The sequence below is a fragment of the Pan troglodytes genome, chromosome 20 (assembly GCF_028858775.2).
Source record: "Pan troglodytes isolate AG18354 chromosome 20, NHGRI_mPanTro3-v2.0_pri, whole genome shotgun sequence".
Taxonomy (NCBI): domain Eukaryota; kingdom Metazoa; phylum Chordata; class Mammalia; order Primates; family Hominidae; genus Pan; species Pan troglodytes.
This window is the reverse complement of record NC_072418.2, coordinates 48838475-48852170: the sequence shown is the minus strand read 5'-3', so window position 1 is coordinate 48852170 and position 13696 is coordinate 48838475. Positions and strand designations below refer to the sequence as shown.

General features: G+C 56.8%; 1 protein-coding gene across 1 annotated transcript; it reads left to right on the top strand.

The window, feature by feature from the left end:
- Positions 1-1107: 1107 nt before the first annotated feature.
- On the top strand, positions 1108-6342 carry IRF2BP1 (interferon regulatory factor 2 binding protein 1). Its single transcript, XM_003316453.7, has one exon. It carries the CDS (start codon positions 4177-4179, stop codon positions 5929-5931), a length of 1755 nt encoding a protein of 584 aa, XP_003316501.1. The 5' UTR covers positions 1108-4176; the 3' UTR covers positions 5932-6342.
- The last annotated feature ends 7354 nt before the right edge of the window (positions 6343-13696 follow it).

Here is a 13696-nt window from a genome sequence, read left to right as displayed (position 1 = left end):
TCCACAGGCAGGCAATTGGGAGGCTGGTGGTTTTCCAGCTTTTTTTTTTTTTTTTAATTCTTAAAGCCATCAAGTCTTGTGTTTACATGAAATCTTATTCCTACTCATCCTTTAGATACCAGTCTAAATGTCACCTCCAGGAGAAAGTCCTAGATTCCTTCCCCAAGGCTAACATGGGTTTGCCTCTTAGAGTCTCTTTCAGGGTCCTGTGGTTCTTTTTCTTTTTCTTTTCCTTTCTTTTCTTTTCTTTCTGTTTTTTTGAGATAGGATCTCGTTCTGTTGCCCCAGCTGGAGTGCAGTGGCATGATCACAACTCACTGTAGCCTCGACCTCCCAGGCTGAAGCAATCCTTCTGCCTCAGCCTCCCAAGTAGCTGGGACCACAGGCATGTGCCACCATGCTCAGCTAATTGTTTTATTTTTCTAGAGATGGGGTTTTCTATGATGTCCAGGCTGATCTGGAACTCATGGGCTCAGGCAGTCCTCCCACCTCGGCCTCCCAAAGTGCTAGGATTACAAGCATGAGCCACCACACACAGCTGGGTTCTTTTTCATAGTGACTCTAAATGAACACAGGCCTTTATCTATTTAAGGCACATTTGCCCATAATGTCATGAAGGCAGGAACTGGTTCTTTTACTCTGCTGCAGGGCCAGGTAACAAAGTAGCTAATCACCACCACTCTGGACTCAGACGTGGCTCAAGTACTGGTGCTGCCCTGGCCAACTGTGTAACCATTGGCTTCCAGTGTCCTCATCTGTAGAATGGACATAAAGATGTCAGAGTCTTTCTTCCTATAATTAGATTATACTTTTCTTTTTTTTTTTCTTTTTTTGAGGTAGAGTCTCCCTCTGTCGCCCAGGCTGGAGTGCAGTGGCGCGGTCTTGGCTCACTGCAACTTCTGCCTCCCGGGTTCAAGTGATTCTTCTGCCTCAGCCTCCCAAGTAGCCAGGACTACAGGCGTGTGCCACTACACCTGGCCAATTTTTGTATTTTTACTTATTTAGTTAGTTTTTTGTTGTTGTTTTTTGGTTTTTCTTGAGACGGAGTCTTGCATCTGTCCCCCAGGCTGGAGGTGCAGTGGTGTGAACTCGTCTCCTGGGTTCATGGAATTCTCCTGCCTCAGCCTCCTGAGTAGCTGGGATTACAGGTGTGCGCCACCACACCTGGCTAATTTTTGTATTTTTTAGTAGAGATGGGGGTTTCACCGTGTTGGCCAGGCTGATCTCGAACCCCTGACCTCAAGTGATAGGGCTCCCAAAGTACTGGGATTATAGATGTGAGCCACTGCCACTGCCCGGCCTAATGTTTATTTATTTATTTATTTATTTATTTATTTTTGAGATGGAGTCTCACTCTGTCGCCAAGGCTGGAGTGCAGTGGCTCGATCTTGGCTCACTGCAAGCTCCACCTTCCGGGTTCACGCCATTCTCCTGCCTCAGCCTCCCGAGTAGCTGGGACTACAGGCGCCCACCACCACACCTGGCTAATTTTTTGTATTTTTAGTAGAGACGGGGTTTCACCGTGTTAGCCAGGATGGTCTCAATCTCCTGACTTCGTGATCTGCCTGCCTCGGCCTCCCAAAGTGCTGGGATTACAGGCGTGAGCCACCGTGCCCGGCCCCCTAATTTTTTAATTTTTAGTAGAGACAAGGTTTCACCGTGTTGGCCAGTCTGGTCTCAAACTTCTGACCTCAAGTGATCCGCCCTCCTCGGCCTCCCAAAGTGCTGGAATTACAGGCATGAACCACTATGGCCAGGAAAGCTTTTCCTGACACATTCCCCACCACAGTCATCACAAATTTTAGTTCATCATTTGAGTAAATTTACTATCTGCCTCCATCACCAGGCTGGGGCTTCTCAGGGGCAAGGCTTAAAGCCTATCTCAGTCACTGCTATGTCCCCAGCATTGCCCCGCATGGAAGAGGGGTTGAATATTTGAATAACTGTCCAGCTTAAAAACAACTTCCATTTGTGGCACTTATTTTCTGTGCCAGGCACCAAGCTAAGCATTTATATGCATGTTTGCATTCAATCTGAAGGTACCCAAATAAAAGGAGACTGGAGGTGGTCTCCATTTTTTCCAAGAAGTTTAGAAACTGGCCCAAGGCCACAGCTGGTCAGAGGCCAATCCAGTCCACCTGAAGGCTGAATCTGGCCAGAAGCCTTAACTCCCATTAGTGTTTCGTAAATAATAGCCCAAAGGCAACTTTAAGTGACATATTAATGTCCTCTTGAATGAGTCGATAGTTTTCACTAATTTTTTTTAAGGTAACCAGAGTACATGAAACCCATGATTGTGAACGTATTACCTAGGATGAGGCAAAAATAGATAAATCTTTTTATTTTTATTTATTTTTTTGAGACAGGATCTTGCTCTGTTGCCCAGGCTGGAGTGCAGTGACGCAATCATGGTTCACTGTAGCCTGTTATCTCCAGGCTCAAGCAATCCTCCCACTTCAGCCTGATAAATCTTTTTTTTAAGGGAGAAAAGTGTTCAAATACAGGTAGTAGACAAAATTGTGAAACCATTTTAAAATTGTGAGGTCTGGGTAACAGAATCAGAGCTGCTGCGGTTCCAGTGGGACGGGAGGAGAAGGGACAAGCAGCCCCTCACTAGACAAAACCAGGGCCAACTGGTACGTCATTCAAATATTTTTGAGCACCTAACACGGACCCAGGCCTAGAGAAAGGGGCTGTTGTGGGTTGGAACCTGGAGACCCGCCTCCGCCCTTCCCCAAAGACAGCCTAGTCCAGTTCCCAATGCCTGGGAAAGAAGAAGGGTCCTCACAGCCTGACTGGGCCTTCCAGGTAGTGAGCGCTCAAGGTTGGGGAAAGGTTGGTCTGGTGTTTGTCCTTCCCCAGCAACTCCCTCCTCTTGCCCGTCACTTCTTAACCCCTTACTCTTCCCTCAAACTGGGGAGCAACAGAGGATAAGGGTCCCCAAAACGCCACGCTCCGAATGCACGTAAAGAGCCCCCAGAAAAGTGGGGGGGGCAGGGGGTAGCCGGGAAAGTAGCGTGAATCTGGAAGGCCTCCCCAAACCTCCCAGAGGGCGGAAGTGCGTCACTATGTCCGACCCGCAGTGCATTTTGGGAATTGTAGTGAAGCGGGTGGGGGACGCCGAGCCCCCGATGGTGTAACCCTTTAGAGACCAGAGCGCGCGGGCAGAGCTGGGACAGGGTTAGAGGGCGGCCAGTCGCCCCACTCTTTTAGCAGAGAAACAACTGAGACAAGGCTCTGGCTCGGAAGCCCTTAGTCCTCTCCCTTCTCTGGCTGTGGCAGGCCCCAGAAGCATATATCTAGGATTCCGGGGGGAGGACGAAGTGCCAAGTGGCCACCCCCACCCCCACCTAGTTGCCAGCTTCCCGTCCCTGCTCTGAAGCCAATCAGGGCTTCTCCGCCCCGCCCCAGAAGCTGCTACTTTCCTAATCCGTCATTGGCCCACCTTTGCTGGGCGGGGAAACTGAGGTTCAGAGAGGGCAAGACATTTTGCCTAAAGCTGCACAGCAAATCCGAGCAGAAGTTGGAAGCCCGGAAGCCTGTCCACCCACCCCCACAATTTCTGAATCCGGAGTAGCTCTGATCATTCGTATTGCATCCTCGCCTCCCACCTTTGTGTCCCAGCATCTTGCGGCGCGCTGAACTCCGGCCCCACGGAGAGGGTTGTAAGGTTTGCGCGGGGAGAGGCGACAACCCCCCAGCCCGCGTCTGCCCGCCGTTCCCTTTAAGAGCCGGCCCCGGCGGGACTACGTTTCCCAGAAGGCTTTGCAGGCGTGTTATGTAACTTTCCCTGCGAAGCGGCCTCTGGGGCAGAAGAAGGAGGTGGAGGCGGCGGCGGCCGTTGCAGCGGCGGCGGCGAGAGCGGCGGGAGCCCGAGGCGGCGGCGCTCGCGGCCCATCGTGGGGCCCGAGCTGTGCGCCTCGGCTCGGAGCCCGGACCGGGCGGGGGCGCCGACGTGCCTCAGCCTGCCTTCGCGAGGGAGGCGGGAGTGAGCAGAAAGGCTTAGGGCCCAGGGGGCGGGGAAGGGGGGCCGGGCCTGGATCCGGCGGGGAGGCCGAGCCGGAGGCCGGACCGTGGCTCGCGCTGTCCCCGGGACGCGGATCGAACGTTGGCGGCGCGGATCGCACGTCGGCGGCCGGTGGAACGCGGGAGCTGGGCGGCGCGCGGACTGGGGCCATGGCGTCTGTGCAGGCGTCCCGCCGCCAGTGGTGCTACCTGTGCGACCTGCCCAAGATGCCGTGGGCCATGGTGTGGGACTTCAGCGAGGCCGTGTGTCGCGGCTGCGTGAACTTCGAGGGCGCGGACCGCATCGAACTGCTCATCGATGCCGCCCGCCAGCTCAAGCGCAGCCACGTGCTCCCCGAGGGCCGCTCGCCCGGGCCCCCGGCCCTTAAGCACCCGGCCACCAAGGACCTGGCGGCGGCAGCCGCACAGGGGCCCCAGCTGCCGCCCCCGCAGGCCCAGCCCCAGCCGTCAGGGACCGGCGGCGGCGTGTCGGGCCAGGACCGCTATGACAGGGCCACATCATCAGGCCGCCTCCCCCTGCCCTCGCCCGCCCTGGAGTACACTCTGGGGTCCCGCCTGGCCAATGGGCTGGGCCGTGAGGAGGCCGTGGCTGAGGGGGCGCGAAGGGCCTTGCTTGGCTCCATGCCTGGCTTGATGCCCCCTGGGCTGCTGGCAGCTGCAGTGTCTGGCCTGGGAAGCCGAGGCCTGACGCTGGCACCCGGCTTGAGTCCTGCCCGTCCCCTCTTCGGCTCCGATTTCGAGAAAGAGAAGCAGCAGAGGAATGCGGACTGTCTGGCAGAACTGAACGAGGCCATGCGAGGCCGGGCAGAGGAATGGCACGGGCGCCCCAAAGCAGTGCGGGAACAGCTACTGGCGCTGTCCGCCTGCGCCCCGTTCAATGTGCGCTTCAAGAAGGATCACGGGCTGGTGGGGCGAGTGTTCGCCTTCGATGCTACTGCCCGTCCTCCAGGATACGAGTTCGAGCTGAAGCTCTTCACCGAATACCCCTGTGGTTCCGGCAATGTGTACGCCGGCGTCCTGGCAGTGGCTCGCCAGATGTTCCACGATGCTCTGCGGGAGCCGGGCAAGGCACTGGCTTCTTCGGGCTTCAAGTACCTCGAATATGAACGCCGGCATGGATCAGGAGAATGGCGGCAGCTGGGCGAGCTGCTTACCGACGGCGTCCGCAGCTTCCGCGAGCCAGCTCCCGCGGAGGCCCTGCCCCAGCAGTACCCAGAGCCGGCCCCTGCGGCTCTCTGTGGCCCACCCCCGCGAGCCCCATCCCGGAACCTGGCGCCCACGCCGCGCCGTCGCAAGGCATCCCCCGAGCCGGAGGGCGAGGCGGCTGGGAAGATGACCACCGAGGAGCAGCAGCAACGGCACTGGGTGGCACCCGGCGGCCCGTACTCCGCTGAGACCCCTGGTGTGCCCTCGCCCATTGCCGCCCTGAAGAATGTGGCCGAAGCCCTGGGCCACTCACCCAAGGACCCTGGCGGAGGCGGGGGGCCTGTGCGTGCAGGGGGCGCCAGCCCTGCAGCCTCCTCCACTGCCCAGCCGCCAACCCAGCATCGCCTTGTGGCCCGCAACGGCGAAGCAGAAGTCAGTCCCACAGCGGGGGCCGAAGCTGTCAGCGGGGGTGGCAGCGGCACTGGGGCGACCCCTGGGGCCCCCCTGTGCTGTACCCTGTGCAGGGAGCGGCTGGAAGACACCCACTTCGTCCAGTGCCCCTCGGTGCCCGGACACAAGTTCTGCTTTCCCTGCTCCCGGGAGTTCATCAAGGCGCAGGGCCCGGCCGGGGAGGTGTACTGCCCGAGCGGAGACAAGTGCCCGCTGGTCGGCTCCTCCGTGCCCTGGGCCTTCATGCAGGGCGAGATCGCCACCATCCTTGCTGGAGACATCAAAGTTAAGAAAGAACGGGACCCCTAGGCTACCACTGCCTCCAGGCTACTGCCCTCTGCCCCTTTGCCACCCACCGCTGCCGCGGATAAATTATTCCCTCCCCGACCCAGCCCAGTGCCACCTCTATCTGTGTACATACTCCCTTCTTCCACCCAGATGGGTCCCCTGGGGTAGATGCATTGTGGGTGGGGGGAGAAAGCTTGTGGCTCCTGTCCGAGGGGGTGTTTGGGGTCCCTTGGCCCCTCCAGTTTCCCTCTGTCCTCCTTGGCTTGGCTTTGCTGCTGCTTGTAGTTGGGGGAGAGGTGCCCCCCTCCTCCTTGAGAAGGGACCTCCTGAAAACTCGCTCTTTATAAACGAGGCAAAAGCATTTAATTCCCACCCCCCACCCCCCGCTCCCTTCTGCTCCTTCAATAAACCGAAAGATGGGTTTTTTTTTTTTTCCTTCTTGGTCCCTTAGTTGTGTGAGATGCTGCGCCCCCTTTGGGACTGAACTGGTCCTGCGAGGGCGAGGACGTTGCGCGGTAGCCTCCAGGTGGCGCCCTGCACCCAGGCGGTCCCGCCAGCCGACCTTCAACAAGTGCGACCCACTGGTCACGTTTCAGCCATCGGCCCGTTTTCCAGATAAAAGAACTGAGGCTCAGAGAGGGGATGGCTCCTGCAGGGGAGCCACAGACAGGCTTAGGAGTAGATTACCCTTCTGTAGCTGACCCATCCCCTATCTCTACCTGGAAGGTGGAGGACTCAGCGCCTACGTGGGGAGGGGAAAGAGGCAGCGGGAGGCTTCCTAGAAGACATGGGCAGTGGGTTCTTGCCGGGTAGAAGGGAGAATTTAGGGTAGACTGCTAGAGGGACTGCCCGAGGAAAGAGGAAATTTACCTCCACGGGGTAAACTAACAGGATGCCTAGAAACAACTTGGCTACTTCTTGCCTCTGGCGGTGCCCCAGAGGCGGACGTTTGGGAAGCCCCAGCTGGATTCCTCACCCTCGTCTTGGGAGACAAGCCCCTTTGGCGGCCACCCTAGAGAGCAGAGTGAAAGGCACTCGCCCCGCGGCTGCTTCTGATGTGCGCGGCCTTGTCCCGCACCTGTCCGGGTGGCTGATCATTAACCAGGACTTCCTGCTCGCTGGCGTCACGGGGCGGGGCCTGAGCGGGCTGCGGCAAAGCAGGGGTTAAGGGGAGGGGGCGGCCCCAAGAGCCCAGCCCCCACCCCTGCGGCCTCCCCGGCCAAGCTAAGGTGGAGATTCCGGGAAGGGGGAATGCGGGGCTCAAAGGCCCGCGGATGGACAGAGAGATAGGGAATGATTGTCCTACCACCACCCAGCACTGTCAGACAGCTCTGGGATCCAAGTTTGCCCCCAGATGTCCTCGGGAACCCAGGGTTCCCATCACCTGAATCTGGAGGCCCCTAAAGTCCTGACCCATCAGCTCGGTTACCCAGGGGTCCCACCCGTACTTGCATACCTACATGTCCTAACTCCCAGATATTAGGGATCCTAGGGCTTCAACCTTCGCATCTGGAGGACCCTCTGTTCTTGGACTGAGGGGTCCCATCCTTCCCCACCCCCCAGCCGTCAGCTCTCAGGTGTTCTGCCACCCCTGGCACTGCCAGCCTGGGCTCAGGGCAGGGCTGGGAAAACCACCCCTGATTAAATACACCAGGTGATAAGCCTGGGGCAAGAGAGACCTGGATGGAGCTCCTGTGCCTGGGCTCCCCTCCCAGGCAAGTCTGTGGCTTCCCCTGACCCAGCTCTGCAGACCCAAGTGCTGGGTATCTCCCCCACCCCCAAATCTTTACAGCTGGAGGCCTCCAGACACCTGGCTCCTATGTCCCAGTGGGCGCTAAATTGCTGTGGAGGACACCTGGTCCTTTAAGAACAGCTGGTAGGTGGGTGGGGGGCAGGGGAGTCACCCCCAGCCTGGCTGGTGTGTATTCTAGATAGAGGTTGAGTTAACCATTAACAGAGCAGAAGGCCTGACCTGTGTGGGTGTGGGGGCTGGATCAGCCCCCCTTCCCGCAGTGCCAGGGTGGGGCCAGGGTGGAGGGGTTCTGGATTTATTTGGGAATCAGGAAGCAGGTGGAGAGACTTGGAGATAGGGGAAACGCAGAGAGACACTCAGGGAATGATGGGAGACAACAGAGGTGGGGAGGGAGAGATGCAGAGACCAGCTCACTGAAAGAGACATGGAGACGCAGAAGCCGGAGACCCAGTGAGACAGGGAGAGACTCCAGAGAGCCTCAGAGATGAGGCAGACACAGAGAAGGAGAGACAGAAAAGAAAAGGAAATGGACAATATTCTGATGGGTTGAGCGAGACTGAGATGTACGGATGAGATGCCAACAACAGAGATGCAAAAGAGGGGAGACTGAGATGCAGAGAGAAGGCAATAAAGAGATGAAAAAAAAAGGAGAGATGAGAAAGACTGAAATCAGGAAAAGGCACAGGTGTGAACTAGAGTGATGACATCATCAAACTCGAAAGTTCTGTGAGACAGGCAGGGAACTGGAGGAAGTGCAAGGTTGGATCTGTTTGGGTCATTTAGTCCCCAGTCAAGGCACCTCCTCCAAGAAGCTTGACCCCCAGGCTGCATCAGCTGCCATTTCTGCACCCCACATATCCCTCTGTGCTCCCCCAATCCCAGCCCTGTCCATTCTGGAGTGTTGCTGTCTGGCAAGCAGACTGTGAGCCCCAAAAGGGCAAGGCCAGGGCTGTCTTGATCACCACTGCGTCCCCAGCATCACCCAGCACAGGGTCAGCTTAAGGGATGGATAGATTAATGGGCTGCTTCTCTTCCTCAACAAGTGTTTATTCAGCATCCACCATGTGACAAGCACTGGGGGAGATAATGTGGATGGAGCAGGAAACAGAATCCAGCCCCTGCTCTCATGGAGCTGGCATTCAGGTAAGAGATGGAAACAGGACCATAAAATGTGACAGCCAGCCGGGCGCAGTGGCTCACGCCTGTAATCCCAGCATTTTGGGAGGCCAAGGCAGGCAGATCACGAGGTCAGGAGATCAAGACCATCCTGGCCAACACGGTGAAATCTCGTCTCTACCAAAATACAAACAATTAGCCAAGCGTGGTGGCACACGCCTGTAGTTCCAGCTACTTGGGAGGCTGAGGCAGGGGAATCACTTGAACCTGGGAGGCAGAGGTTGCAGTAAGCGGAGATCATGCCACTGCACTCCAGCCTGGTGACAGAGCAAGACTCTGTCTCAAAAAAAAAAAAAAAAAAAAAAAAAAAAAAAAAAAAAAGACACTTAGAATGGTCAGTCCTAAGAAGAAAAAATAAACCAGGGAAAGGGGATAAAGAGTGATGGGGGTTTCTATTTTACTTTCTTTTTTTTTTTTAATCTTAATAGAGATGGGGTTTCACCATATTGGCCAGGCTGGTCTCAAACTCCTGAGCTCAAACCATCTGCCTGCCTCAGCCTCCCAAAGTGCTGGGATTACAGGTGTGAGCCACCGCACCCAGCCGGGGTTGCTATTTTATTTTATTATTTATTTATTTTGAGACACAGTCTCGCTCTGTCGCCCAGGCTGGAGTGCAGTGGTGCGATCCCAGCTCACTGCAGCCTCCACCTCCCGGGTTCAAGCAATTCTCCTGCCTCAGCCTCCCGGGTAGCTGGGACTAGAGGCACGCACCACCATGCCTGGCTAATTTTTGTATCTTTAGTAGAGACGGGGTTTGACCATGTTGGCCAGGCTGATCTCAAACTCCTGACCTCATGTGATCTGCTTGCTTCAGCCTCCCAAAGTGCTGGGATTACAGGCATGAGATACCGTGCCCAGTTGGGGTTGCTATTTTAGAAAGGGATGTAGGGAAGAGCTCACTGAGCACGTGACACTAAGAACTGAAGGAGGGGAGGGAGTAAGCCGGCAGAAATCTGTGTAAATAGCACCTGCAAAGGTCCTGAGGTGGGAGCCTGCTTGGTTTGTCCCAGAAGCAACCAGGCGACCAGTGCTGGGGGACAGTAGTAGGAAATTGAATCAGAGGGATGGTGGGGGAGCAGTAAGAGGACCTGTGCACTGTGATAAGGACTTTGAATTTTGTTTTTTATATTTTTTGAGACAGAGTCTTGCTCTCTGTCACCCAGGCTGGAGTGCAGTGGCACGACCTCAGCTCACTGCAACCTCCACCTCCAGGGTTCAAGCCATTCTCCTGATTCAGCCTTCCGAGTAGCTGGGATTACAGGCGCTCACCACCACACCCGGTTAATTTTTGTATTTTTAGTAGAGACGGGATTTCACCATGTTGGCCAGGCTGGTCTCGAACTCCTGACCTCAAGTGATCCGCCCGCCTTGGCCTCCCAAAGTGCTGGGATTGCAGGCGTGAGCCACTGCACCTGGCCTGAAGTTTGTTTTAATAGGAAAAGGTGGGAGCTTTCAAGCAGAGGGTAAAGGGATGGAGCAAATGAGACAGAAACGGCATAGAACCCGCTGGGACCGACATTTATCTGTGTGTTCTCAACACGGAGCCCGACACAAATGCCCGATGACTGTGTGTGCATGTGTGAGTGAGACCCCAAACCAACAGAGAAAACGTCAGAATGGCAACTAGATGGACGAACGGGCTCAGAGACCCCCAGGGAGAGGCCAGCTCAGGGCCCAGGGACAATCGGGGACAGCAGATCCACACAGACCCACAGCAGCCCTGCTGAGAACTCCCATTCCTTCCAGAACCCTCCCCACCCGGAAAGCTTCCTGGGGCTGGAAAAATCCCCCAGGCCCTCCTGCCTGCCTCACCCGTGGTGTGCCCACTCACACCTCAGGCAGAGGAAGCTGGCAGGCCCCACAGGAACCTTTCTGTGCAGGGGGAGTGGAGGTGGGCGGGCGGCAGGGACGAAAGGAGAAGAGTGGCGGGCAGGCGGGCAGCGGCTACACAAAGGCCCCAGTGTCTTCCCCTCCTGCCTGGGTACAGATATAAATAATACGCACATATACATTTATATATATATATGTGTGTATATATATATGTGTGTGTATATATATATGTGTGTGTGTGTATATATGTGTGTGTGTGTGTGTGTGTGTGTGTGTGTGTATACACACATACACCAGCACGCTGGTTGGGGGAGACTGGGGTCACACACTCCCCTAAGGGTCCGGGCATGGCAGTCTTCCCCTGTGGGGGCTGGGGACTCAGAGACCCACAGAGATAGTGCTCAAGACTAAGAGGCTCAGAGTAGACAGAGAGACGGTGGACAGAGAGAAGGAGGGGGAGAAACTTACAAAGTGGGACAGAAACAGACTTACGGAGACAGTGCCAGCATTAGATAGAAAGCAAGTGTCACGAAGCAGGCGGACTCAAATGGAGACACATCAGCTGAACATCCAGAGAAATGGAACTTATCTGCAGAGAGACAGAAAGAGCCACAGAAACAGGGACAGTGACAGAATGAAGACAAGAGTCATTCCAGAGAGAGGCAGAGCCATAGAGAAGCCCAGGTGAGAGGAAGCAGGCACAAAAAGAAACAGAGAAATCGACATGCAGTGAGAGAGAGAGAAGCAGACAGACAGAGAGTTGAGGCTGAAGGCTTGGGGAGGCTGGTGCCCAGGGTTAGGGGGAGAGTCAGGGCCCATTTCCAGTCTGGGGCACACTGTCTGCAGGGCTCTGGTCCAGCCCAGAACAGGCTGAGGGGCAGGAGCAGAGGTGAGGGAGGTGGCCCTTGGGTTCCGGATCTTGGTGTTTACCTGGGGCAGGATTGCAAATAGGCGCCCAGCCTGGCCCACGGTCAGCAAGGGTGGGAGGGGCTGGGCCACAGCCCTGGCACCAGTGGGCCCGACACACCCACCTGTGGCCTGGGCGATGAGTAACACATGCACGTTGACACCTGGGTAGATGGTGACACATAGAGGGACAGACACGGTGACACACAGTGACAGATATAGACAGAGCCACAGTGACAGGTCCAGAGTGACAGAGACGTAAACAGTCACAGAGACACACTGTCACAGACACGGTGACAGACACACTGATGCATGCTCACAGAAAACACAATGACAGGCAAATGTGTTGTCAGGCACAGAGGCACAGTGACAAAGCACACAGCGATGAACAGACATAGAGAACATGGTGACAGCCACAAAGAAGACAATGACAGAACAGTCACCTACACGTGTACACGGTGAGACAGTCAGTGACACCAACACAAACCCAGCAATGGACACCAACATAGAGGTGTCCAGGCACACACACTCATGCGCTCAACAGAGACACACCATGGAGTAACACACGAGCCCACAGACACAGTGACATTGAGACGCTGACAGAAAGACACGCGAATAAAGCCCAATGACAAACCGCTTAGACACACATGTCCTACCTAGCTGTGAACCGCCTGGTCACCAGTGAGTATGTGGCTTCTGGGAACCCACCTCCTGCCATATGGCAGGCTGTGGCAGAGAGTGGGGGTGCCTGCCAGGGAGGGCTTGGGACCCCAGGACTGTGCTGCACTGCCGCTGTCCCTCCCATCCTGCAGAACAGCGGGGTGCTTAGAGGCACTGACTCTGGGCCCAGACTGCCTGGGTTCATGCCCTAGCACCCCACTCATTATCTGTGCAAGTTACTTCACCTCTCTGTGCCTCAGTTTCATTCAACAGTAAAGTTGGGGGGAGCGGGAGAGATGGAGCCCATCAGTTCTGTAAGGTGCTAACACAATCCCTGACTCATGGGAAGCCCTAGGATCTTTTAATTATCATCATCACCATCATCACCATCATCATCATCATCATCTGGTACCTCCTAATGCTGACAGCCCTCTGCCCACAGCTGCGACCCTGCCCCGGCCTCTGCTCCAACCCACAGGCCCCTCCCCTGGACCATGTCACCTTAGGCCCACAGCCCAGGGCCGCCTGTGTCCCCATGGCCACCCCACATCCCTGATTCGTGGCGTCCCGTGTCTGTCCATGCGTCCCATGTCTGACCGTGGTACTTTTCCACGCTGGACATCAGCCGGCTGTCCCTGGGGTGGGGGTCACACCTGCCCACGCCAGCAGAGCTGGTGGCCACCAGACACCCCGACGGATGGCCCCACCCTCCCCCGAGGACCCTACAACAACACCCCGCCCCTCCGGCCACCTGAGGTCCCCACTGGGGCGGCCTGAGGCCCGAGCCTGGGGACAGGAAGCCCCAGGCCTGGCCGCCCTGAAAGCCTCTTTCAGCCTGGGCCTCCTCCCGCCACCACCGACTCCTCCCGCGGAATAATATTTGGGCTGTTGGCCGGGGGGGCGGGGGCCAGATCCGGAGGCCGCCTGGGAGAAGCCAGAAACCGCAGGGCTTCCTGCCTCGGGCTGGCCGACTCCGGGAGAGACCCCCAGGCCCGAGGGAGGGGGGCGGGTGCCTGGGGAGACTGAGGGCCTTTCTCTCGGCCCCAGTTGTTTTTTCCAGGAACCGGGAGGAATTCCCCGGCCTGCCCAGGACAGCAAGGCTGGTGGGAAGGACGGGGAGCCAGCGCGGCAGGGGGCGGGGGTGACACGCAGCCGGCAAGGCGGGGCGCAGCGACAGGAATAGAGGGCCTGGCCTGCGAGGTGGCAGGTAGAGGCGGAAACCCAGAGAGCTGGGAGAGGGATGGAGGCCAGAGAAAGAGAGACCAGAGATCCAGGAAAGGAGTGGGGGGAGACGGACCCCAGGAAAGAGTCACTCTGAGAGAAGGAGGGAGAAACCCAGAGACCCAGGTGGAGGGAGGAGGGAAGTCAGAGCAGTAGAGAGAAAAGGCGGGGGCCGGGTGAGCGAGGGGAGAGAGAGAGAGAGAGCATGAGGTGAGCCATAGGAGAGACAGACACACACAG